Raw genomic sequence first — 27231 nt, 5'->3', positions numbered from 1 at the left:
ACGTAACAGGATTATTTCCGAGGCCGAGAACGAAAAATCTGCTCGAAAGAGAGAATACCAGGCGCGAATACCTCTTTCATGGAGTCACCGCGCGGGATCGATCGGTAAAAAAAGCAGGTTTTTCCCAAGCTCGTTTCCGTTTACGACAAACGGAACGCGGTGTTGTATCGGTGTTGGATGTGTGTTGCATCAGTGGGCATTACGGAAAAATTATTTAATTGGACGTGGACTATGGAAATATCGGCCGGCAAACGAACGAGAGAATTCTCGGTTCAGGATCCTGTTTCGACGCGTGTATTTTTATATCGCATCGGGAATGATTAATCCTTTCTGACGTCGATTATTTATAAACTGTTTAGAGGATTTTTTCCTTTTTTTCCTCCACGAAATATTATCGATTTATCTTGTCACGATAATATCACTCGGATGAAAAAAAAATTCTTGCGAAATTTCAAAAATGTTCAAAAATTAACGCCCCCCCTCCCCAAGTTACAGTTACAATAATTGAACAAAATCACGATTAAATTTCAACTTACCAGATCATTTGTACATCACGTAATTAAATATTCCTTTCACGTAAAAAAAGAAAAGAAATATATAAATATCGTCGACAACACAACCGTCTCTCGAATCCATCCATCTCGACGAAATGGCAAATGACAAATTCGGGGGGGCCCGTGCACAAAGTGTCTCGTAGCCTCCACGTTCGGCGGAGAGGAGGTGGAAAGCGCGTTTTCCTTCGAGCTTCGAATCTCGAAGGGGGACCGAGAGATTCCGGCTAGGTGGGCGAGAGGAGGAGGGGGGACGGCGTGTATCGGGCGCAAAAAAGGAAGGGTGAAAGAGGCGTGCAAGCGTGAACAACGTGATCCGTCTGGCGCGGCCAGTCGTAGGAGAGCCTCGTGACGCACACGATCCGGGCTCGGTGTGGTGTATCCCTTTTTTTTTCGCCGCGAGATATCACGCTGATTCTCGCGACGGTGATTCGCGACGGGCGAATACCTCGAACCAGTGTATGCAGAGAAGCGTTGGGCCTCTCCTCCTGTTGTCTCTCGTGCTCGGGAGAGAGAGAGAGTGGAGGGACACAGACTGGCGCAGGGCCAGTAGGATCCACCGATATAAAGATCTGCGGTCGCACCGGCCGGGAGGTTACTCGTTTCTTCATCGCCGTCCAAGTGCAACGGGAGGGACGGCGGACGCAGTGAGTGGTATTATAGAGCTCAGTGTTATGGGCGCGTATCGTTATCGGTGATAATAATAAAGGCACAAAGTTGTTGGATCGAAGGATTTTTCTTTTTTATTTTTTTATTTTTTCGAGATCGAGGAGATCGAGGAGACTTCCGCGTCACGTGTGTCACGTTCCGTTTTTAGATGAGAGACGACGGTGATTAGAAAAAGGGAGAGATTCTTTTATATTGGCACGTTTGGATTCGAAGGAAAATAGTGAGTCCCAAATTTTCAAATTATTCGTTTCGAATGAATTCGATGGATGAATGGAATTGTATCCGGTATATAAGGTCGATGTACGATTTCGCGTGTTAAGATTAATTTGATAAATTTTTCACGATTAAGAGAATCGTGTGCGACGCGAATCAAAATGGTGAGAGAGGTAAGAGGTGTGATATTCAGGATTACGATGATTGAGATAAATAAGGGGAGGCAGGCAGGCATTGGTTTCCAGATAATGGGATAATCTTACCCGGTTCGCACGTTTTCTTTCGAATGCACGGAACGTTCAGGAAATTTATATAACGGACACGAGCGTGGCATAGCTTCCCGTGAATCATCGTCGAATAGCGGTTCACGTGTCGTATCGAGAGGCAGGTAAAGGATCGGAGTCCTTGCGTTTTCCGGCATGAATATTTATCGATTTTTCTCTCTCTCTCTCTCTCTTTCCCTGTTTTATCGAGCGGATGCACGCGATAATCGTCGGTCGACGACGAGAACGGATAATAATAAAAATCGAATGGATGGAAACGAAGCGAGATTCGTTCGATCGAAAACCCGTAAACGATTGGAGGGAACCGGATCGCGAGACTCGGCGTGGCGGTGATGAACGATCGAAACCGCTCCGACTACGACAAGATTATTGAGAGCAAACTTGTGGAGTGCTTTCGCAGGAAGGAAATATTCTCGTGACATTTAGACGCGCGAGCGATAAGAAAACTGTGTGGCTACTACCGATTTATCGAATTTCTAATATACGAAATAAATCTTTCTCCCGAAACATCGTATATAACATAACACAACGATTCTACGTTAAAATTATATATCTAAAATAAATGGTTTCAACATCTCTCCCAGTCAACGCGATAACAAAAAATAAGATTAATTTCATACCGCGAAGGAATGAAATTTCACTCCGTCCATTCCCTCCACGACCCAATATCTCTTCTCGTTTCCAAAAATGATTACTGAAATGTCACGAGGACTTCCGAGGGACACGCTCCTCCAACATCTTACAAAATTATCCTAGGATATAGATTATTATCGTATTATTGAACAGGAAGCCACAGAGGGGGAGGAGGAAAAACGTTTTTCTCCAATCTCTTCCCCAAAAAAAAACTTGTGAGAGATGTTTCCAAAAATAATAACTGAAATGTCACGAGGACTTCCGAGGGACACGCTCCTCCAACATCTTGCAAAACTATCCTAGACTAGCATGTAGATTATTATTGTATTATAATTAAATAGGAAGCCACAGAGGAGGAGGGGGAGGAAGAAAAACGTTTCTCTCCAATCTCTTCCCCCAAAAAAAACTCGTGAGAGATGTTTCCAAAAATAATAACTGAAATGTCACGAGGACTTCCGAGGGACACGCTCCTCCAACATCTTGCAAAACTATTCTAGACAAGATGTAGATTATTATTGTATTATAATTAAATAGGAAGCCACAGAGGAGGAGGGGGAGGAGGAAAAACGTTTCTCTCCAATCTCTTCCCCCCAAAAAAAACTCGTGAGAGATAGAGAAAAATTCGTTCGACCGGCAGAACGAGATCCTCGAGTTTTTTCCCCCGTCGTATCCGGTCAACCCGCGAAAGTTAAGATTTCCGGCAAGATCGATCGGTGTTATAATAAACCGGGGGCCGCTGTTCACGTGTCCGCTTAATTACACCGCGGATTCGTCGTTGGCGCGGAGAGAGAGGGGGAGAGATCGGTGTGCTTCCTACTCGCGCGTTTACACGCGGCTTTCACTTTGACATAACCGCGTCGATGAAAACGAAGGCAAAAAGCGGGGACACGTTTTCGTTTCGTGTCCACGGATAATATAACCTGTGTGTCTAGATATCGAGATATAAATAGGAATAAAAAGGGTGATATTTTTCTTCCCTCTGAATTCTGTCTCCAGAAATTTCCTCTTTATTGCTCATCGATTGTCCCCATTGAAGAAGGAACAATCATCGATTCGAAATCCGTGGGCGGATCATTTATAGCAGGAATGCAGCACGTGCGTTCCAACATAAGAAATTCGCGCCTTCACGAGATTTCAATATAATCGAGTCTCTACTCCATTCGAGTAGAGGATCCAGAGAGACGTTTTCGCAGGGAAGATAGAGGAAATATATAGAAAAGTTTCCCTTCCTTCCACGAACAATGAATAATAACGAAGAAGGAAGGCATCTTTCGATTGACCAACGATTATTAAAGTTTAAATGCCTCGCCAGACTTCGAAGGACTTGTCGCGGATATAACTGGATTGGACGACGGCTCGCTTCGAATTAAGCGTGTCAACGGATGATGATGATGATGATGATGATCGTCCCGATCGTCCAGCAATTAAATGAAATTGTGACAAACGATCGTGCTCGTTTCGCGATTATCAGCATCGTGAGAGGACGGGCGCCTCGATTGAGCAACGCGCGTCCTTGTTTCCTCGTCCAATCGTCAGGCGATAGACGCAGGGGGCGAATTGCGATCTAGAAATCTCATTTCCATCAGATTTATTTCTCGATTATTATTATTATCCATATTGTGGGATATCCGGGGAGAGAAAAATCGAGACAGACTGTCGCAAGCGCGGCGATCGCTGTTGTCGATTCGAGCACCGGAACCGCAAACTACTTATCAACTTGCGCAATTCGCTATTTATGAAGGAAGTTGAAAAAAAAACAGAGAGAGAGAGAGAGAGAAAGAAAAGATAATTAAAACAGGAAAAGCGACTCTCGATAAATTCTAATATAATTATCCGACTGGAACTCGGATTTTAGAAGAAAATTGTCCACGCTTGGCTCGATAATTTCAACAAGTTTGAATTATAAAATTGGCAAGCAAGTATATAAAACGATAAATTCCTTAAAAAAAAAGGAGGACCCACTTGGACGAAAATGCTATAAAGATTTTTTTCCATACCACAGTTACACGCTTGCAACTTGCACTTAACGTCACTTTACAATTATTTACACAACCTAAAGGCGACATCAAGATTGAATCATGGAACGGCTTTAAATAAGTTTCACGTGTTACATTCATCTTGGAGAGGGAGAGGAGGAGAGGGAAGGAGAATTGTTATCAGATAAAAATGCTTGGAATAAAAGTTGTCTCGTCGGTTAATAAATTACGGAGCGAACGACCACGAGGCGCATCGTGTCGGCGATAAATTTTTACTCGCGATCTGGAGTACGAGGGAGGGAAGAGGAGCAAGAGCAGCGGCAACGGCACGAGGCTGGATGGGTAGTAAAAATACGAATGCACGGACCTTGGCTTAACCTTGGCTCGAGGCTTTCCCTCTTGTCCACCACGATCTCCTTAATTTGCGCCTATCAAAAGTTGCGGGGATAAGTCGATAAGGAGGGTCGAGTGTGGGAAATGAAACGGTTGAAACGGTTTCGCGGTTTGAAGAGAGAAATAAACGAACGAAGCGCGAATTTCGAAATTAAATACCTAGTCATCTAGGCGAGATGATGATTCATCTCTTCAGAGGCCAAACTCGTTCGATTCGTTCGACGTGACGTGTGAGAAAACGAAGAAGAAAAATCGGAGAATGATAGGCAAGATCGAATAAAAGGTGACACTGTGTCGTTTAAAATTTCTCAACCGATGCGTCATATCCATCATCGAGATGTATTACGAGAAGATTTTTATTTAAAATATTCGTTAATATAATTATTCGAAGAATAATCGTTGTTGATTGCAAAGTATCTATCCAGATGAATAAGTGGAATTTTTTTGAGAGAAGAGAAAAAAATAAATGATAAAATTTTAAAAATATATGTTCTTAAACTAACTTTTAAATCACATGGAAGCGTAGAGAGGATTAAACAATTCGAAAGTATATTGAACGTAGAAATTATTATGCAAATGTTACGAAATTGCATAATGAAACATCCCAAGTTTTGTTCGTGTTGTTTTAATAGGTCAGTTCTCTAATATTATGGTCGGACGTGTAAAATGAATCGTTGGCACCGAGTCCGAGAGTATCTGATTCGTTGATGAAGCCAGGTGACGGACGGTTAATCGCGTTTTCCAACTGTAATCAATTGAATTATAACAGTCTGGAAACGTTTCAACGTTGTGCGGCCTTACGAAGTCCTTGGAGTCGAAACGAGGCTTATTAAATGTTAAAAATTCTGCTGGACGATCGACTAATCGGTGACTAATTGGAAACTGGCGGTTAATTGGTGGACACAACAGTCCTTGGGATTCGATTTTTGCCTAAAACGGGATGCTTTAACCGGGACATCTATTTCAGATGTTGCTGAACGACGAAAGGTCACGACGTCGAGAAGAAGTCGTGTTATTTCTCTTAAAATATGGCACCGATTTCACGATATACATATATATACGTGTACACGATATGCGTTCGTCATACGAAGGCGAACAGGTGAGCGAACAAAGAAAAAAATCGCGAACGTGTTTATGAAATTAGCGATGCTGTATTTATCGTACGAATTATTATGCCTCGGAAGTCCATGGTTTGACTCGCTGTGCTTCGCTCAGTGCTTGGCCAAAGCTTCGAAAATGTTTTTTTTTTCCAATAAACCAAGATCGATCGAATAAATTTAATCATTTTAATCAATTATGCTTTAAAACGAGAAATGTTCTTTCACAGGTAGATCGATAATACTTTTTTGATCCTGATTGTTTTTATTATACACCTTTGAAAAGATGTAACGTGGTAAAATTTTAATCTCAAGAAGAAGAAATACGTATTTATACGTATTTAAAGAGTTAAATATATAACGAGAGAAAATTAATATTAGGATACTTTTGAGCGTTCAACTAATGTTTTCGAAAAATATATATATATATGTGATATATATGAAGATATATATTGAAATAGACGTCGCAGATGTAATTCAAGGTAGGAGAAATTTGCATATCCTTGCGGCACGAAAAATTTCGTCATTTGTTTGTAACAATAAATACAAGAGGGGGTAAAAATCGAAAAAATGACGATGTTCGCGCGATGAAAAAAAAATTGGGCCGTTAACCTTGTCTGACCGGTACCGGCTTTTATAGTCGCGACAAAAATGTAAACCGGTATTGGTGGAATACGCCATATGCGTTGCGATAGCTTTTGTATAATGCTTGTCGGAATATCTTTGACGAAACGACAATCGTGGCTCAATAAGATATTTTTCTTTTTTTTTTTTGGTTAATCGTATTGAATTTGAGAAAATTTCGTTTATTTATTTTCTTTCGTTTTCGGCAAATTGAGGATTGTAAAAATATATTTTTAAATGGCACATAATTGAAAATCTTTTCGAGACATTTGAAAAATAAAAATCAAAAACAGCTCTTCTTCTAAACCTTCAGAAACACTTTCGATTTCTTAGGTCGCCTATGATTTATTTCCTAGAAGACATATAGACTGATATCGCTTTTGAAAAATTTATATTACGAATCATTAATTCTCGAATAAATATGCGAAAATGAAATTCCAAAGATTTAGCTAATGATTTTTATTGACCATTCTATTAATATTCATAGGATCGATGAAAATGTTAACAAACATTTGGCTACGAAAAATATCGCTGATATTACTTAATATCACTCGTCGAATTAACTTTAACAATTTCCAACGTAACACGATCAATCCGATCCAAAGAATTTCTTAATTCATTAGAAGAATTAATTTCTTAATTCAAAATTCAAAATTTAAGAATTAATTTCTTAATTCAAAATTCCTTTCTTTTTAAACTTGGAATCCTATCTTCTACCTCAACAAACTGGCAACAATTTCATTTTGAAAATTCCTATTAAATCAACTCACCAATTCGTTCATTTCAACTTTTATTATGAAGAACGATTGTTTATCCGATTCAGCGCGACAAATAATCATTCCCTCGATAATCAAAAAATTAACCAAAGTTAAAATCTTCCTTAAAAAGTTCATCAAATTTTGGGAATATCGAATCGCCAATTAATGATCCTGATATCCTCCCATCACAACCACCGAAAGATCGAATCACTCTCGAATCTTTGGTCTCGGCGAATAGCCAAGTTAACTGGCACAGTGCCTGGCGTTAATTCGCCTTCGCGTGAACGAGACATTCGAGAATCGAGATAAAGGAGGCCCCATGTTCGCCGCGGGGCGAAATTATCAGTGATGAGGTTGCCGGCTTGAGAACTCTCACGGAGAGGAGTATCAGCGAGAGTAGTGGTACACCTTGGCATTGACCGGCTTGCTCTGCAAGGCAACTCGCTTGCATAATATGCTCGTCTCGTTCATCCCGCTCGATCATTCCTCTCCTCTCTTCGCGCCACCTGTGTGCCTCCTTTAACGGTAGTATTACACGGGGAGGGAGGGGAGGGGGAGGGCGTGTGATCCGCCTCATCAGTGTTTCGTGTTGGGCAAAAACGTTTTATAATCTGTGATGTAATAACAATGATGATAACTCGTGCGTCGTTATAATTGCTCGGCAAAAAAATATTATTTGAATCAGAAATTTGACTCTGTGACGCGATTATTTATCATTATTTGGATAGATAATTTTTTTTAATCTTCTCGTTGGAGTTCTTTCTTTGTCGGACGACAAGAATAATATATTTTGGAGGAAGGATGAGAATTTTTTTTTTTTTTTTTTTCTAACGATGGCAAAGTGACAAAAAGATCTCTCGATGGGAGGATCAGATAACCGAGTTTGGTTTTAAACGACAAAAGATAAGTGTTGAACTCTATGTCTTTCAGCTTTCACCTCTGCGTTACGTAAACGCGAAGCTACGAACAACGTGAACGGTCTGAAAATTTGGAAATTTACGAAATTTCGAATGCAGCGAGTCCTTTGCTACTTTTCGAAATTACAAACTTCGAAATTAGAGACAAGATTGAAAGGAAATTTTCTTCTTATCGATTTCGAAGCAGGAACGACATTAAATATGAAACACAAATATGGTGATTTATTGGTTGATATTACTATAAAAAGAAGAGGGCAAAAAGAAGAGTGAAAGTAAAAAGAAAAAAAGAAAAGATAGAATGCAAAATTATAAAAACTACAAGATAAAACTACAACATATAATGTAAGAAAAGAGGAAGTAGGCTATTGCTTATCCCAAGCATGAAATTAGTCACGAAGACAGACGATGAAATAAGTCAAAAACTAAGATTACAAGAATGAAACTAGCTTTGACGAAATTGATCTTGGATCATCTTGCGACAAAAAAAAAGCAGACCTCGCTGAGTCAATGACCTACAAATCACAGATCTGTGCACTTCGATTGGAATCGTTTCAATTCCAACCGGCGCCCGTCACTTACCCAATTCAACATCCAATTATTTTAAATAACCTTTTTAACATCACGCTCGTGCATAACGATTCAATAAAAAAAAAAAAATAACTCGTTCATAACAGAACAATTATATCACAATTCTAATAATTTTAATAAATTTTAATCAAACGATTTATCGAAAACAATTACCGATCCATTACTCTTTAATTTCTCCTGTTTCGTGTTTCCACGAAATGCAAATCACGCTCCATCCATCGATCATCAAACGAGGAAATTATAAAGTATTACACACGTTGTCCAAACTTATACATTCTACTCAGCTAGGAGGAGGGCTAACGCCGTCCGCAATGGAGGGACGCACAAAGGAGGGCAGGCGTCTCTGTCATAACAGGAAGCACAATAAAAAACTAACGGCTAACTAGGGACGCGCCGAAAGTTGGCCGAGAGGCGTTAAGGAATTAATGCTGCTCACCGAGCACGACGCGAAACAAAAAGGAAAGTAGCTGAAAGCGTAAACCGAATTGGATAACTCGCCACTTGGGGGCCTTTACGCGAGGCACGCGCGTTACACGAGAGCACGAGCTGTGCAACGTGTTGCCTCGAAAAAAAATCTTTCTCTTTCCTTTTCTCTTTCTCCGCTCTTTTTCCTTCTCTCTCTCTCTCTCCCTCCCCCCTCGAGAGTGTTTCGATCGAATCGATATTCAACCGATAAATCGGCACTCGAACCCCGGCGCTCAGCCTTTCACCGCCTCTTTTCTCGAGGGAACCGCCGTTCCCTCGCCTCGATTCAATGCCATTTCGTCGCCGCGCGCTTTTGATGACCTGCATTCAAGGCCGCGTGCTCGCTCGCTCGCTTACTCGCTCGCTCGCGTATAATCCGCGATCGTAATGAAAAATCGCTCGAATTACGAAATTTTTAGGGATATGAAAACGAGTGCTTATTTCAAGATATAAAAATGAATTGCGTGGAGTAAAAATAGTACCATTGTTAAGGAATCGAAACAGCCACTGCATAAGAAATAGAATTTTCATTGACGAGGGCAGAGAAATTCTCCCTCCCCGATTTCTACGGTTTGATTCAATGTTAGCGTATAAGAATAGAAATTTCGATATAAGAAAAATTTTGTTAACCAATTTGCAGAACGGGATTTGAAAGAAAGAGCGCCGGTCAGTCATCTTTAACCTTCGATTTTCATTACCTATTTACACCTACGTGAGTACCGTTACGCCAGACGGTCCATTGATCGAATCACAATCGCGGAGCGTTTTATTGCTCTCGAACCGTAGCCGAACGATAATCGGCCAGATCTACGCGGTCTCACGCGATTAGGAGTGAAAAAAAAGAAGAAAGATTGAGGCTTGGAGGAACGATATTACGGCAAGTAACGTAACGATAGCGTAACGGCACCTGCCAACGCCATGGGTATATATATACGGCGTTCTTCTTACGTCACGTCGCGAAAAATCGGCGATTCGCGTTGCGGAATCACGTTCCTCCTTTTGCAACAAGGCTCCTCCTACTCCAGGGCTGCCCTACCCCGCGAAAATACAAAAATAGAGCAACGAAGGACTTTCGTTCGACAAGGGATTTAGAATTTAAATCGGTTTGAGTTTGAAATGTCATATAGAATGAGCGGTTATGCTAATTATTCGTTTGAGATTTCTTTTTTTCTTTATGTGCGTCTCGTTCAACACGCTCGTTAGAGTTTGGATGAAATATGAGAAAGTTGTGTAGGGACGTGTATCATGTATATGATTGTTATGTATGTATAGTTGATATTACAATTTAAATTTTCTGCACTCATTCGTTATCGTTCATCTCGATATTCTTTTAAATTGTTTTGATACATTACGTGATATGGTATCGCGAAATTCTAGAATTGTTTGAATGGCGAACGACAATAAATTCGATTCATTATTTTTAGAATTCTTCTTATTCGAAATTTTACTCAAAGTAAATTGTTAATTACCAGAGAATCATCATCTATCATCTAATTTCTCAATAAAATTTAATCGTATGACTTCCCAAAAGATAAATACATATAGATTTTAGAAAAACATTTGAATTTGTGAAATACATTTTACATATTAAACGATATTTCTCTTTAAAACTAGAAATATTCAAAGATTGACAATTTTACAAATCTTTAATATTCTTTCCCAATAAATGAATTAAATGAATCATGTCAATTCGTGTCAAAACATGTCAAAGTCCTAACCCAGTTTTTATCACTTCAGAAATCCCTTATCGAGTTAAAAGGTTCACAAACGCTGTGCTACACGAAAGTGAAAGCCTTCGTTTCGAAATCTTTTTTCTTCTTCTTCCTTTCTTATTCTTTCGCGAGTCAAAAGGGAATTCGTGCCACCGATCTATCGCGATCTATCCACGATTATAGGCGAATCAGTCGATGATCGCGTGAACCTTAATGCGAATCTTAATCAAGAACAACGACTTCCTCGCTTCCAGGTGGACGTGTCGCTCGGTGGAAATGGCTCCACCTTTCCAAACGAACGTCCTTGGAGGAACCGGTGCACCGGGAAAGGTGATGAAAACCGGCCAGTCACGTGTACCATGCCAACGCGAGCGGTTGTTGTTCCCCAGCTTCGCCCTCTTGTCGCGCGTCCCAGTGATTTTCTCACCGATCTTCGACCTATATAACCGTCTATAAACCGTGTTAAAAGTGCTCGAAGAATTTGTACGATAACCCCTTGAGGAATAACACGTTGTGTACGTTGGAATTTTAATTTAATTTTTCGCACGTGATCACGCTAAAGTCGATCGAGCGTAATAGAGAAATATAGAAATCTTCGTTCTCGCGGTTAATTTGGTGAGGATTTCAACTGATCATTCTCTGCTCTCCTTATTAAAACGTTTTATCTACCGTTTCGAAATGTCCGAGAAACGCTGAGGTTTTATCTCTTTACTCTTTTTCTCGTCCTCGTTCCAAGACAAACACGTTACACCGCTTCCAGATCTCTACAAATTACGTATGAACTTTCTAAAATAATGAAAAGATAGAAGACGGAGTCTCGATATATCTTCAAGAAGAAAGGCTTGAAGATTTTTCAAAAATTTGAATTTCTTTCTTTTAAAAAGAGTTATTCGAATAATTACGCACAGTTCGTTATCTCGAAAAGAAAAAAATTGCAAACTCCTTTCTGGAATGAAAAAATCGTGAAAAAACGTATGTTTCGGAATGCAATCGGCGGTGTTTGCGTATTAGTTCGTGGAAGAAAGTGTCTCTCGAGGAAAAGCGATGCGATCGCTTGTTCCCCGCAGACGTGACTGACCTTCGTGTTTCTCGCGCGAGGAGGATCTTCCTCCGTGGCGTCTCGCGAGGAAAGCGAGACACCTGGCGTTCAACACTTAGCTCTTAGGGGCTAATGCTTTTTAAATCGATGGACGCGTGCACGGATTCGATTATTTTCAAAGTCATTGCTTCGAACAAGGAGAAAGCTAACGCGGTTGCTGGCAGTTGTTACGTTGCGCGGCCAGCGATCCTCGCCACGCGGATTAGATTAAATATTATATCGGCTCGGGAAGAACGGAAAAGAAATCATTCTCGCGATGAAGACGATCCGAGCGGAAGATAGAAGCGGAATTGAGCGTGGCCGATGAATCGATATCCGGGGAAGGAATTTCACGATTCCGTCACGTTTTCGAAGGATTGAAAAGCGGCACGCGGAGAGAGATCGTCGTCACTCGCCGTTGTAGAATAATATCGTGGTGAACCGCGGCTGGCCGAGCGCAAACCCGACTCGTTCCCCTCGGAAGAAGCGCATTATTGCGTGCGCCAACTCGATTACAGGCCATTCGACGACGTCCTGTTCAACGATTATACGCCGAGAATCGCGACTGCCCGCTACGGAAATCGAGAGAAAGGTACTCTTTTATTCAACTCAACGACGTATTATCGTCGTATGTTTGTCGGGTTAAACAGACGTTTCCGTTCCAAAACTTTTACCAAGTGTCGAATCGTTGCACTCTCCGGATATTATCTGATTTTCCAAACAATTTTTTTACAAATGCTTCCTTTTAATTTCGATTTCAATTTAATTCCAAGTTGCTAAAATTTAAATTATTTCGGAAGGATTATTCTATAAATCCATTTGAAAAATACTTTTTTCCTTTTTCGATCAATTAAACGTTTGTTATACGTTCAACAATTTACTCTATTGGAGAATATCTTCGATACATTCGATTTAGAAACGATTATATTATCATTGCCACAGCCATCCATCTAACAAAATCAAGTACAACAACTTCGTTTGCCGGTAATAAATTACGAAGCTCAATTATCTCCGTTCAAACATCCTTCCTTCGAATGTCTGGCGAGATGTAAAAGGCAGTAAATTTCAGATTCTTGTCGGAAGCGAAGTTACTTCCGCGAGATCTCGCCGACTCTTGGACCGCGGATCTATGGAGAGGATCTTAATAATGCATCGACGAAATCGGTCGGGCTTACTTAGGTTTGTTTCACTCGGTTGCAAGTCGTTGCAAACGCCTGGCTTTACTCCAGTGACCCGTGAATGTTTGTCGACCACCGTTCACCAGCTGTTCACCGAGGGAAAGGCGTGGCCCCCTCCGGACCTGCATTCTTATATTATTTTCCGCCGTTAAATTCGCGAAATTCCACGTGAAATTTTAAAATTTTAAATTCTCCTCCTCGAAAATTAAACCTTGGAATTTTTTTTTTTTTTTGTTTCCATATTAAAATCCCATTATTCCGTTGATTTCATTTTCCAGAGATAGGAAAGAAGATGAGACGAGTATTTTTCTACTCGAAAAGCGAAAGAGACACTTTTTGGAAGGGATCAGTAAAATTTTAATGACGAATTCCAAACTCGAAAATTTTGATATATATTGTAAATTGAAGTTTGTACGGGACATGGAAAAAATTACTCCTTGATATATCAGTTTCTAATAACGGGAATTATTATTTCCATGCAATAGTTGAGAAAATGTTGCCGTTTCAATGGGGAAAGCAAAGTTACTCCCGTGGAACGGAAACACCTCCGCAGAATAAACTTATACTTTCCTCGAGCCAGGTGGCAGTCACCGTATGTCTCGCGACGAATAACTCGATTCCAATTTGAAAGAAGCATGAATTGCCAGGCTGAATGGTATTAAATCCCGTTTATAATATAAATTAAATCACACAATTATCCATTGTACCAATTTTTCTTTTTCGAAGATTGAATATCGAGAAAGAACACGGAAAAACACATCGCAGAGAGAAAGATGAAAATATTCTCTCCATATATATATATATATATATATAGGAAGTAAAGAATCATTCCATTTCCTGTTCCAGATGATGCAAAAAAGACTTGCCGCGCGAAAGCTCCTCCTCTTAACGATATTACTGTGCGGCATCTCGATCGTCGCATCATCGACGAGCAGGGAAAGGCGGCACGTCGGCGCGGAGGAGGCCGTTGATCGAGGGGGGAGGACGTTGGCCGGCGGTAGCAACAGTCATTTCAAGTCATCGACCGGCAGAGAGAACGAGATAACCACGGAAGTCGGTAGGAAAGTGTCGCACAGGCTGATCGGTGGCCACTTGAGCGGCACGGATGCGAAGCGGCAGTCTTCGTTCTGGGACGACGACATCCTCTTGTCGTCGTCCGGGAACGGGAAGGAGGGGAAGGCGGGGCGCAAAGACGAGGACGACGACAGGAAGACCCTCTCGCAACAGGTGAAGGAGGGTAAATACGGGCTCATCCAGAACGAGATCTACGCGACCGGATCCCCTAAACGGCCCGGGATAATTAGCTACTTGGGCAACCCGGAGGTGCCCAAGGACACGATAGAGAATCTCGGTGGCCTGGACGAGGAGGAGATCTGGCTTGCGGAGAATCACGTGCTCGTGTTGAGGGGTGGGAAATTTCCCGGCCACGAGGCGACGCGGACCGGGGACGACATCGCGCAACACACGTGGCCACCGATCGACGATTACAAGGCGCCCAGGAGGCAGGTCAAGATACCTGCGAAACCGAAGGTACCGCCTCCGTTTCCGGTACAACTCTCGGAAGGCGGGCCCATACAGATCATCGGGCCGAACGGGACCAAGGAAATCGGGGCCAACGGGACCTTCGATTACGGGAAGGACGCGTTTCTCACCAAGGGATTACTATCGGAGGACGACCCGTTTTTCACGGTTGTCGCCAACGGGAGCGTGATATCGATGCCCGATACCTCGTCGGGGAACGCGTCGTCCGACGAAGGAAATTCGAATGGAAAGGACAATGATGTTTCGCCGCCCCCCGGTTTCCCGCCGTTTTATCACGCGATACCGCCTGGCGCCGTGTTCGTGCCACCGCCTGCCAACAACAATCAGTCGGATTACGACGAGGAGGATCAATCCGTTTACTACCCGCCCCCGTACAGCTTCCATTATCAGCAGGACAACGCGACGGCCGTGCCGCCTGGCCCTTTGGTGCCGGGCATCATTCTGCCGCCCCCGCCGGATTTCTTCTCCGCGCTCGAGGACAAAAAGGCGACGACGAAGAAGCAGAGGCGGCCCGAAACGACGCCGTTGCCGAGGCCGAGGCCCACCTATCTACCGCCCAGAAAGCTCACCACGAAACGATATAAGAGCACGACGACCGCCATACCGATCGCGAAGCAAGGGTCGACGTCCGTCGTGGATGATCGCGTGACGAAAGTGTTCGGTAGAATAACCTCGAGAAAAAATTCGACGCAGGACGCGGTTGGGACTGTGAGATCGGCAGCCAGGATGAAATTAGGAACGGTTCCGTACGCGGAGGTTACGACCTCGACGCCCGATAAATCAACCACGCTCGAGAATCCGGAAGAATTGTACAACGTTGGCCCGTTGGCGGAGAATCAGGTCCCGACGAGGCAACGGGAGAGCGAGCAGAAGAACGATGGTTGGCCAGGCGTGGTAACGGGTAAAACGATTCCTGCGATCGCCTACCACGCCACGTCCACGCAGTCCACCTTGGAGAGGCCCGTCGAGGTGACGCCGGCCTCGATAAAGAGTATCATTACCACCACCGGCAGCCCGCAACGATCGCACAACGGCCAAGCTTCCTACTATTTTTACGAGGAGTCGAACGACGACGAGCAATCACCCCTCCGCACCACCCCCCCGAATCCGGTTTATTACGAAACTACAACGGAGTCGCCGTTCTTCCAGGGGAAGAAGAAAGAATATTACAGGGTGGAGACAGTTCCGTCGATGGATCCGTCGAAGGATTACAACGGTATTAGGTTCGTAGGCTCGCCGGCGAAAAATTCCGGGCCAATTCGTTACAGCGAGTCGACGATCGCGCAAAGTTCGTCGAAGTACAGCAGCCCGGCGAGAGCTCACGGCCAACGCATGTTACCTGATCACCCGCCTCTTTACTATCAGACCGTACCCGCTCGTCTACCCGCGCACCCTTCTTACACCACCTCGAAGCCACCGCAGGTTTATTACAGGCAGGAGGCGAAACCGAAGCCGATTTATCAGTACAGTTTCGAGGCGGCCGATTACTCGAAGCGAAGCGGTAATCAGAGGCAGCGGGTTAACGCTGCTTATCGAAACGATTATCAAAATATTCGAATCGGGGGGGATTACAACAACGGGGCGAGATACGATTACGACGAGTCGATCGGCCAAAAGAGAATTAGAACGGAAGTGTACAAAAACCAGCATCCGATCTTTCAATCGAGCACCACTGCTCACTCGGTGATAAGCACCACGGAAAATCCTCAACAGGTTTATTACACCCGTCACGAGGAGAAATTGCTGGACGATGTAACGAAAGAGTATTTCACGATCTTTGGAAAGAAGATCGGGAAGAATATACCGAGCACCACCCCCCTCTACCCCAACAAACTGAAGAGCGTGACCGAAACAACGGGTTACAACGGTTACGCGGAGAATTTCAACAGCCCCGAACCACCCGTGTACAAGATACCCAACGTTAAGGTGCGCTACGGGGACCAATCCCAAAAGCCGTACTCCCTCAAAGATGACATACTCGTCAACGAAAGGCAACCTCTGCCGCCGATCAATCCCGACAGCGAGTTTATCACGGTGGTCGATCATCGACGACAACCGTCCAACTATGGAATACACGACAACAAGCAATCGGGGGACGATCGACCGTTGGCGGCGATTCGCGTCTATCCGTCCGAACAGCTCGTGAATCAAAGGATCGGCCCGCCCAACAGCAACTACGTGCCGGTGGTGGAGTCTCCCGAAGAATTGGACGACGTTGGTTACCCACAATTGCCCATATCTCTGGAGGACGATATCAAAGTGAATTATCGGGACCCACGGCCCACGATAAATCCCGACGCGGAGCTGATCAATCTGGAGGACGACATCAAAGTGAACTACCGCGATCCGCGACCCACCTTAAACCCGGACGCCGAATTCATCGAGCCGATCCCCGAGAACCAGCCGGAAAAACCGAAGGCGTATTTCGCGTACCGATTGCCGGGCGACGGAGGCCACTTTTACTTCCTAACGCCGCAGGCGATCACGCAGAGGCCGGATCACAGCGCCGGATCACACCACCTCTACTCGAGAGCGGGAACGAGGCTGCCCAGACGTCGACGGAGGCCGGGCAACGTGTGATACGCTTTGTAAGGCAGCGAACGAGTAATGCCATATATTAATCATCGAGGACGCACGATGGAAATGTGTGTCATATAGAACGCAACGCGTGAATCGAACGACGTTCTGTACCGTTGCTAGGATATTTATTGTACGTGTAAATATATATAACGTGTATCTCTTGTACGATTAAGATAGATGATTATCGACGCCTAGTTTATGCTATATTAAATGCTTAATTTATACGCGATATCTAACTCTATCCCCGCTTTAGAGCGTGTATGTGTGGATGTATGGATGTGTTAAGTGTAAACGATAGTGCGCGACGATAGGTAAAGCGCGGGTCCTTTTGAAAGAATATCGTGTACTCGCGCGTTGTCTGTGATTAATGATCGATAGTAAACGCGTATTGTGTACATATAATTATGATTGACGATATTTAGATTCTGTCGTAGAGCGCACAGAGCGCATTTTTATAAACCGTTAAACCGAAATATAACCGATGCATGCATGGAATATAAATATTGTTTGTACGAAGTTTCCTTCCTTTGTGTAAGAAGAAAAGTAATTAATAAAGATATTACGTATATCGATAATCAACGTATACGATAGTTTCTACAGGGCAGTATTTGATTTCGTAGTGGTTGACACTGATATTATTCTTTTGTATTTCTCATACGAAATGAATCGATTAAAAAATTGTAAATACTTAATGATATGCGTTTAATAAACGGTATTATTATATGTAGGATTGTGTAAAGTACTTTTTTAAAGTGACAAATGACAAATGAATTTTTTTAAGATCGATTATTTGGACTTAAAAATAAAAGATGTAACAAATTTAAAAAATTCGAAGAAGCGAAACTTTATGAATGAAACTTTCTTCCATTTAAAGCCACGATAAAAATAAATTAAGAGTATTATATTCTTTGTATCGTTAATGGATAGATGTATAAATATAAATAACTCTACGACAATTGAAGTTATTTATATTTAGTAATTGATTGATAAAAATAAATGATGCGAGGAATGCAAACTTACCGGTGTCGATTTCTTGCGCCTGCGTTGGATCGGGTAACGGTTCATCGTGTAGTCGTAAATAAACCTCCATTGCACATTTCGCTGCTTTAAAATAAAATGGATGAGCTCGAAGCACATCTTCTAACCTTAGAAGACCCACGTAAGACCTCAAAGTCATTTTTCTCATACAGTAGGTATGAAAGTCGAATTGATCTTCTATGATTTCAGAAAAATGCTACAATCGATACAATTCGTATATGAGCGAGTACGTAATGATGAATTATTATTTGTAAACATTTGTTACGAATCATCACTTACCCTGTCAACTTCGTGACATTTTTTTAACGCCTCCCCATACTTTCCAAGGCGTTTATAAGCGTTGGCTGCTTCTGTTTGAATCCACATGCACTGCATTTCATTTAAATTCTCCATAGCTAAAACTCCTTCCCTGGTAAACTTGCTACACGTTTCTTCCGCCTCTTTAATGAGATTCGCTCGCAACATGTACTTGGCACATTTGGAATTGATATATCGATCTGCGGTATCTAATCCTTGTGCTTCATCCAACCATTTATAAGCTTCTTGGACATTACCGGCATGCTGATAAGAATAAAATATATTGTAATTATGTTGTTAAGAGGATATATACGTTACAAAAACAAAACTTACCTTATAAATGCGACCTTTGGTAACAAAAAGTTCTATAAGTGTAGGTGTATGTTCTATGGCAGCATCAATTTCATTTAGCGCTTTTTCTGTAAGTCCAAGATGATCATAGTGTTGTGCTAAATAATAGTAAGTCCATAACAACGCCGAAGCAGGTTCTCGCGGATTATCTTTCTCTTGATCGCTAAAATGCCCATGAGCTTTTAATGCTTCTTTGTATTCCAAAACCAAAGACTGTATGGTATCAACCTTTTGTTGATCTGTATATAAGGAACGAAGATTTACGAACAAGGGCGGTACACCTTTATGAAGACCTACAATAAATAAGATATAGTTAAATCAAATTTAAAAATTTAATTTTTTTTTCTTTTTTGAACGAAATAACTATAAATCGTAATCGTACCTCTTCGTAAGTATCGATCTACTAATGTTTTAAATTCATCTTCTACAGCATAATTTAATTGTAAGCGACGCGGTGCTAACGCTCGAGGAAATAATTCTTCGTATCTTTGGAGCATAGCTAATGTTTCTTCAGGTTTAGTATGTCTTTCAGCCTCTGCTAGCCTAGCATAATAAGTTGTATTTTCTGGATTTATATTTAAAAGTTCCTTATAAACTTGTGCTGCTTCTGCATATTGTTTTAATTGTAATCTTAATTTACCTACAAATAATGAAATTAATAGAAAGATATTTTTATAAAATATTTAATATTTTTCATAATGAATTTTCTAGAGAAATTATAACTTACCATATGTTTCTTTTACAGTAACTTTATCACAAATTTGATCACTATATTTGTCAAGATGTTTTAATGCTTGTTCGCATTCTCCTGATTCTTGAATAACCATATTTTGATACAATAACAATTCACTGTGCTCATAATCATAACAAATCTATAGATTTAAAAAATGTTTCTATATTATATATTCATATCTCATACTTAATTAAAATATAAATTAATGAAAAAAATAAATCTAATCATAATGTATTATTTAAATATTTTCTTTTTCTTTTTTACATAACAAAAGATATATAATATTGAAATACATACCATGGGAGAATTTCGAAATGTATCTAAAATTTTAAGAGCTGTTTCATAGTCTTTTAATAAATGATATGAGATAGCGAAACCAATCCATGAAGCACGCTGTGTAGGACGTAACATAAACAATTGATATCTTGTATCCTAAAAAAAATATGAATGTAAATATTAAATATAAAATATAAAGTATCACACTCCTAATAATATAAATTATTAATAAAAATATTAATAAAAATAAGAAACTTTTAAAACTAAATTTAAATTATATGTATTCATAATATGCAATATATTGTATTGCTTAATTTTCCTTTTTTAAATTTATTTATATCTTTATGAATAATTAATGTTTTTAATATAAATTATACATTACATGCATTATTCGCATATAAATATTATATATATTGAATGAAGTGAAAATTAGGTTAGCAATATAAACTTATAAGAAATTAACACAAAGATTAATCAAGTATATGTAAATAATAAGTAAGAAATAGATTTTCATATTAAAGATTTACCTTATAACCCTCCAGATCCCTCATTTGAATTTGAAGCAGCGATAAGTCTCTAAGAATTTGAATATTATCCTTATCCCATTTAAGGGCATTTCTATAACACTTAATAGCTTCATCATATTTCTTATCCGAGCGTTGTAAAAGTCCATAAACGTGCCAGCAAACATGAGATTGCAAATCATTCCTAAGACCTCTCCGGACATGATCATATGCTTCTTCCTTGCGACCTAAGCAGTTCAGAGTGAGACCTTTCATTGCCAAGGTCTCTCCATGTTCACTAAATTTAGGGTTTGATAAAATTTGCTTTGCAAACTTTATCCCATTTTTATATTGTTTATGTTCGTAACACCTCTGCAAGAAACATAAATACGTTTCATACAATAAAACGTTTTCATGATTTCAATACTATGTATTTGAATAAACTGGCATTATAGAATATCGTGAAAGGCAAACAAGAAATCACGTTTTCATTCATAACATTGATAAAATTTTTATGATCTGTGATTGTCAGTGAATTTTTTGTAATTTTTCAAAGAGTGCTTCATCATTAGAGCATGATGAATACTTCTATTAGCCGGAGAGTGGGGTCCAAAACAGAGTATTTTGATTGCATATTACTCACCAGAATTCGTTTAAACAAGGCATTTTCTTTGGGTGGTAAGGGATTGCTGGAGGGCATTTTTGTATAAATACAAAAATATAGGGCCTTTTCCACCCGGTAAACTTAATTTTCACCACAAAACCTCGTGGCCACAAACGAAGAAGTCGATCTTCGATCACGTGATCATCTGCGACAATGCTGTTCCGCCGGAAGTTCTACATTCACGGTGCCGCACACTTTAATAAATTTTATGAATTTTACAAATTTATTAACGATAATAGTCCTTTATTCATTTACGTTGACGTTTATATTACGTTCTCTTTGATGCATTCGATGATTTTACCTTTTTCGGAATTGCATGAAATACGTAATTGCAAGTAATGATAACTAACGATATTTAAGAAGCATTTCTATGAAATTATAAAGATTACACAGAATATGATATTCTTTGAATTATACAGGAAAAAATACTTATTATTATAATATATATATGATAAATTTATCTATTTTAAATATGTTTTACATATTATATATTTATTATTAAAATTATACATATCCTTCAAATTTTTTTCAATAATCTTAAGTCTTATTCATAAATCAGTATACCATGATTTGTCTGTTTTTAGAAACAAATCCTTTATTTGTATAAGCACATGGATCTTAAATAAGTGGATTTATAAATGTTTCAAAATAATGTGATATACAAAAATATGAAATATAAAGTTAAGAAGAAAATAATTTATATTTCTTAAACATAGTTTTATTAAATGTAAGCAATATTTGTACAATTTAGGTGAGTTCAGATTTTATTTCGTAATTATGTATATATCAAAGGTTATGTAGACAATCTTTTGAGTAATTAAGAAAAAATTCTAAATTATAAAATATATTTCAGATTTTAAAATTTAGAGATAATAGATTTATTTATATATTATTGAATTACATATATTTATCAGATTTCGTGAAAATCAAATGACAATATGTCGTTAATATGTCGAAAACTGTGTTCTTTTATTTTATTTGAACATTTTGGACAAATTGTACAATGTGTAGGTGAAGATTTATTTAAATATGGTGCAAAACCATTAGTATTAATTCGACATACAACACATCTTCCTGTAACAAAGGTAACAATTTTTTTTTTTCAATTTATTGTTTGTAATTTTTATTTAAAAATTTTTGTTAAAGTAATAATATAAAATATATTAATATAGTATTCTATAATCAATTTTTAATATTATTTTAGATTAAAGAAGCATTATGTGTTTTAATAAAACATGGTCTTGTAAAATATCGTCAAACAGAAAAAGGAATAGAATATATTTTAATTTATGAAAGAGTCTTAAATATTCTTCGTTATCCAAAGTAATATATAATTTTATATAAAATTTTTTACATTTAATCTTTATTTTACATATGTATATGAATAAAAATAAGAGTTTTAAAAAAATATTTTAATTTTAACAGGTATATGTTTTTTGTAAAAACAAATTGTGGAAATGAAGCTGAAATGATGTTAGAACAAGTATTAAAAAATGGATACATTACAGCTTCTGAAGTGATTATAAAAACATATAAAAGAATGGAACAATCACCTTGTATGTATATACATATATATATATATATATATATTCTGAACTTTTGCTTTAAAAATAATTATATTATGATAATTTTAAGAAAATGTTTTCTATTAATTATTCATTTATATTTTTTAGCTAGTATACAACCATCAATTCCAGTTTTAAAAGAGAAGTTTGAATTGCTTATCAAATATCAATTTTTAATGCGTAGTACAAATAAAAATGAAGAAGAAGGAAATTCAAAACGTGATTTTACATTACCAGATTTGGATTTAGCTGCTATTTCAAAATACTTAGAAGGAGACAATTGTAATCTTAAAGATAAAATTTATTGGGAAATTAATATTGATCGTTTTACTCAAGATTTTAGGTAAGATTCATATAAATATTATAAAAAAAATATTATGATCATAAAGAAAATAAAAAATTTGCGATCTATATAGGGATCAAATTATTGTATCATCTATAAGTAAAAGACTTGATAAAAATGCAGGGGAATTGATGAGGCGATTATTATTTCTTATGTATCTAAGGACAGCATCATGGGAAGATACATCTAATCCAATACCATTTGCGGAAATAAAAGATGCAGTTAAAAAACTCAATTATCCATTACTTACTCAGCATCTTGATCAATATTTACGTCTCATTGGTATGGACAATAGGTGTACATAAAAAGGTTTTGTAAAATGTTTAACCACTGTAAACAATATTGCATGAAACTCAATTAATGTATCGTTATAGAGGAAGATAGTAGTCAATTTTTAAAACGAGTTGGAGATTCTGGAGGTGGTCAATACAGTGTTAATATGAAAGAAGCATTTAATCAATTGGCATGGGCATCTTTAGAAAATATTGTAATGGAACGATTTGGTTCAAAAGCTGCTAGAATTTTTAGGTAATTAACAAAATTTGATATTTTTATAATATTTAATATTGATAATTTAATTATATCCATTTTAAATTAAATAGGTTAGTGCGTGCTAGAAAGTATATCGAACAAGAACAAATTCAACAATTAGCTATGATTCCAGCAAAAGAAGCAAAACATTTGACATATACTCTACTGCAAGAAAATTATTTACAAATGCAGGAAATAAAAAAAAGTGGAGTATCAGCTGCACCAATAAAAACATTTTTTTTATTTCACATTGATTTAAATTTGGTCGTCCGTATGGAAATCGAACATTGTTATCATGCATTATACAATATAATGCAAAGAAGAGAGTATGAAGTAAATAGTAATAAGCGTATGATTGATAAACAATTGCGAATGCAAACATTAACAAGTAATTTAAAAGAACATGGTGCTCCTGAAGAACAATTAGCAGAGGTGCATATAATACTCATTATTATATTATATCATTAATTATTAACTTATATAATAAAATAATTATGTCAAAATTATTTACAGATTGCAGAAATGATGACTCCAACTGAGAAACAACAATTAGAAAAAGTTCAAAATACAATTAAGAAATTGGGTATCACTGAATTACAGATTGATGATACTCTATTTCTATTGACGATGTATTTACGTTATCATTAAACGAAGGCATATTTTGTAAAAATATGACATATTATCATGATTATTATATTATAATAACGCTATTCATTTTTATTCAAGTACGCAATCAATGCGTAAATTCATCAAAAAACAAATACATAAAATTTCATTCATTTATATAGTTATTTATTTATGTATAATAATGGTTACGCTTGTAAAATACAAACAACAAAGAATACCTAACTTTCAAATTATTGTAATAAATATAATCATATGTCTATGTTTATAATAGTGCTGCTCTCTATGTGATACAGTGCATTTGATGTCACTATCTGTCAGGGAAAATGATCTTGGAGTACACACCTTTAAATGTTCTACCATTGACAAACTTCGTGTAATTATACCTTTTGATGCGATATAAATGTATGTTAGTTGATTAAAAACAAATTATTAGAGTTATGAATCACAGCCAGCTCAAGGTGCTTTATGGATCAGTAAATAAGTCGAACGCTGCAAATGCTATTTATAATTAGCTAAAAACGTAATTTCATTATCTTATGTAAAGATTGGAGACCATCATTTTTAGTGTGTCGCTATTAACATACGTTTTACTTCCAAGTATGATTTTCCCTTAATTCCTATTATATACGTTGTACGTTCATCTCAACACTACTGGCAATGGAAACGATTTTCTCCGGTTTTAAATTACATATCGGTAATGAAAATTCAAAGCGGATAGTCTTAATAGTTCACCGATCTTAAATATACATATTTTGATTGTATGCTATTGACACCAATTAATAATGTGTACAACCAATCGCAAATAGTGATAAGATGATCGTAAGCGTGTAATCGCATCCAACATGCATTTGACTGATTTTATACTTTTCTTTCTCTCTTTCTTTCAACACATATACACATACATACACGCATTCAAACTTTTTCCCTTCTCTCTCATTTACACGGTTCTGCATAGACTATGTACACTGCACGTACATACAAGTTTCTGCTAGAAATAACGTTGTATACCTAAAACTAAGATTGAATTTCGGTAAAGCGTTATTTTATTATATATATATATTTTTTTTTTCATACCATTAACAACAACGTACATGTAAATGAAGTGAATTGTTGGAATATTGAGATTGGATGTTAGTGTTCACTTTTTTCTTCGTTACGTTAAATACACTATAGTATTAGTAATGTATTCGTTTTACAATTTACTATTCTTACAATTTGCATTTGCACTGGTTGCATTTCTTTTCTTTTTTTTTTTTTCCTTTCGAAATTCGATGAATTTACAGCGAGTGCATCGGGATTGAATCGTGAAAAATGTTTCGTTTCTAGGTATACAAACGAAAAAAAAAAAAAAAAAAAAAAAAAAGAAAAAAAATGAAAAAATTAGAATTATGTATTTAATATTAAACATCAAATTTTTTTTTTTTTTTTTACTAAAATCCAAGGAAAAATCATGCATTATTTTCGATTTTTGCAGTTGTAATCCATGAAATAAACGGAACTAAAATTAACTGTTAAAACAAACGATGTGCAAGATTTAATCGAAATTGATGAAAATTGGACGAGGAAGATACGAGCCGAGCTTAATTATACACGATTCGAAAATGCCTTCTTGATTAGAACAAAGGAAATGAGATTAAAAGAAATCGAGGAAAATGAAAAATTAGGAAAATCAAGTTATTTTGAAAGATTATAAAGATTATATATGGCACAGTAGAAAATAACAAGGCGCGCATTTATATCTTCCGCATTGAACAATGAATTGATTTGTCGAATGAATTCAATGAACAAGATGAATAAGGCTGAAATGTCGGTCTTTGGAGATCAAACTGGCGAAGAAAGAGGAAGCAGAGAAAAACGAAAAAATGGAAGGAAAATGGTGAATAGCTTCTGAGAGAAATGGCTTCGAAGGAAAATATAAATATTTAAATTTTTCAGAATGTGACAGAAGAAGAAGAAAAAAAATACGTTTCAGTGTAAATGTAAAAAAAAAAAAAAAAAAAGCACGTAATTGCGTTGCGTGAACGATACGACGATCGAAAAAAATTTTTGAGTATATTCGAGCACGCAAACGATCGACGATCTTCCTGTTGTCGTCATCGTTGTCATCTTGAACTGGCACGTACAACCTCTATTGCTACTGCGTAATAAGGATAATTATTAAAAAAAAAAAAAAAGAAGAGAGAAATAATATAATAATATTAATAATAATCATAATAATAATAATAATAATAATAATAATAGTAATAATAATAATAATAATAATAATAATAATAATAGTACTAAATAAAACTGATGTGACAATAATATTAAAGGATAATAATAAACATAATAATGACCAAATAAAAATAAGGATATGCATCGCATTTTCAACATTTTCGTTAAATCTACGTGTTCTCGAGTAAATTACATATATGTAGCGCTATGCAAGATACATCACAATATAGTTACACTGTACATTCAATAGTATTGACACTTTTTTTTTGCGTCGGTCGATTTCATTCTCTCTCTCTTTCTCTCTTCTCTTTCTCTCTATCTCTCGCTCTCTTTCTCTCTCTCATTCATCTTCAGTCGTACTTTCTCTCTTTCTCTCTTTCTCTCTTTCTCACCGCCGACGCAGTTGTACAAATCCATGTATATACATAAAATAAATTATTATCAACATTAAGCTATCCTATCTGCCGCCGGCCGCGGTATTCGAAAAGCACCCGACGAAACACGGGCGCAGATATTACGAGGATACTGGCTCTCTTTATATAAAATTATATTAGGTACCTTGTAATAGAATTGCACTGATTATAAATAACAAAAAAAAAAAAAAAAAAAAAAAAAAGAAAAGAAAAAGAAATGAAAATGAAAAAGAAGACGTAGAAATTATTATCGAGTTTTTCACTTATCGAGCCAACTCTACCGGACCCGGGAACCGGAAAGGGGCACACCATCATGTCGCCCTCTACTTCCGGCCCGCGAAAACGTTATTTGGCACATAAATATTATCACATCGAGCTCCCGATTTTTTCCATGTTTCGGTCACAATTCGTTTTCCCC

The 27231-nt window shown here is 37.9% G+C and overlaps 3 protein-coding genes across 6 annotated transcripts in view; 2 read left to right on the top strand and 1 right to left on the bottom strand.

The window, feature by feature from the left end:
- The window catches only part of LOC411163 (N-alpha-acetyltransferase 15, NatA auxiliary subunit), a 45456-nt gene extending 23994 nt beyond the window's left edge, over positions 1–21462 (bottom strand). The window contains exons 1-8 of the mRNA XM_394637.7: positions 21100–21462; positions 20481–20828; positions 19975–20109; positions 19672–19816; positions 19327–19584; positions 18927–19237; positions 18576–18857; positions 18279–18492 (exon numbers count right to left, since the gene is read on the bottom strand). Of these exons, the coding sequence (XP_394637.2) occupies positions 18279–18492; positions 18576–18857; positions 18927–19237; positions 19327–19584; positions 19672–19816; positions 19975–20109; positions 20481–20828; positions 21100–21156 (1750 nt within the window). The 5' untranslated portion in view covers positions 21157–21462. The remainder of the gene's footprint in view (positions 1–18278; positions 18493–18575; positions 18858–18926; positions 19238–19326; positions 19585–19671; positions 19817–19974; positions 20110–20480; positions 20829–21099) is intronic.
- On the top strand, positions 888–17985 carry LOC100577669. Of its 4 annotated transcripts, XM_006565338.3 has the most exons (3): positions 888–1198; positions 1316–1440; positions 13983–17985. In XM_006565338.3, the coding sequence occupies exon 3, from the start codon at positions 13983–13985 to the stop codon at positions 17256–17258; it is 3276 nt and encodes a 1091-aa protein (XP_006565401.1). In that variant the 5' UTR covers positions 888–1198; positions 1316–1440; the 3' UTR covers positions 17259–17985. The 4 variants fall into 4 exon arrangements, with proteins under 4 accessions (XP_006565401.1, XP_006565398.1, XP_006565403.1 ...); XM_006565335.3 differs by lacking the exon at positions 1316–1440 and having other exon boundaries at positions 935–1198; XM_006565340.3 differs by lacking the exons at positions 888–1198; positions 1316–1440 and adding an exon at positions 11422–12550.
- A 245-nt stretch (positions 21463–21707) lies between the features above and the next one.
- LOC411164 (DNA-directed RNA polymerase III subunit RPC3) lies at positions 21708–26367 on the top strand. Its single transcript, XM_006565341.3, has 10 exons — positions 21708–21871; positions 21974–22205; positions 22325–22443; positions 22546–22676; positions 22794–23028; positions 23102–23310; positions 23403–23556; positions 23631–23991; positions 24073–24559; positions 25661–26367. The coding sequence occupies exons 2-9, from the start codon at positions 22059–22061 to the stop codon at positions 24205–24207; spliced, it is 1491 nt and encodes a 496-aa protein (XP_006565404.1). The 5' UTR covers positions 21708–21871; positions 21974–22058; the 3' UTR covers positions 24208–24559; positions 25661–26367.
- The last annotated feature ends 864 nt before the right edge of the window (positions 26368–27231 follow it).

This window comes from Apis mellifera, linkage group LG6 (genome assembly GCF_003254395.2).
Source record: "Apis mellifera strain DH4 linkage group LG6, Amel_HAv3.1, whole genome shotgun sequence".
Lineage (NCBI taxonomy): Eukaryota > Metazoa > Arthropoda > Insecta > Hymenoptera > Apidae > Apis > Apis mellifera.
This window is presented reverse-complemented; position numbering and strand designations above follow the sequence as displayed.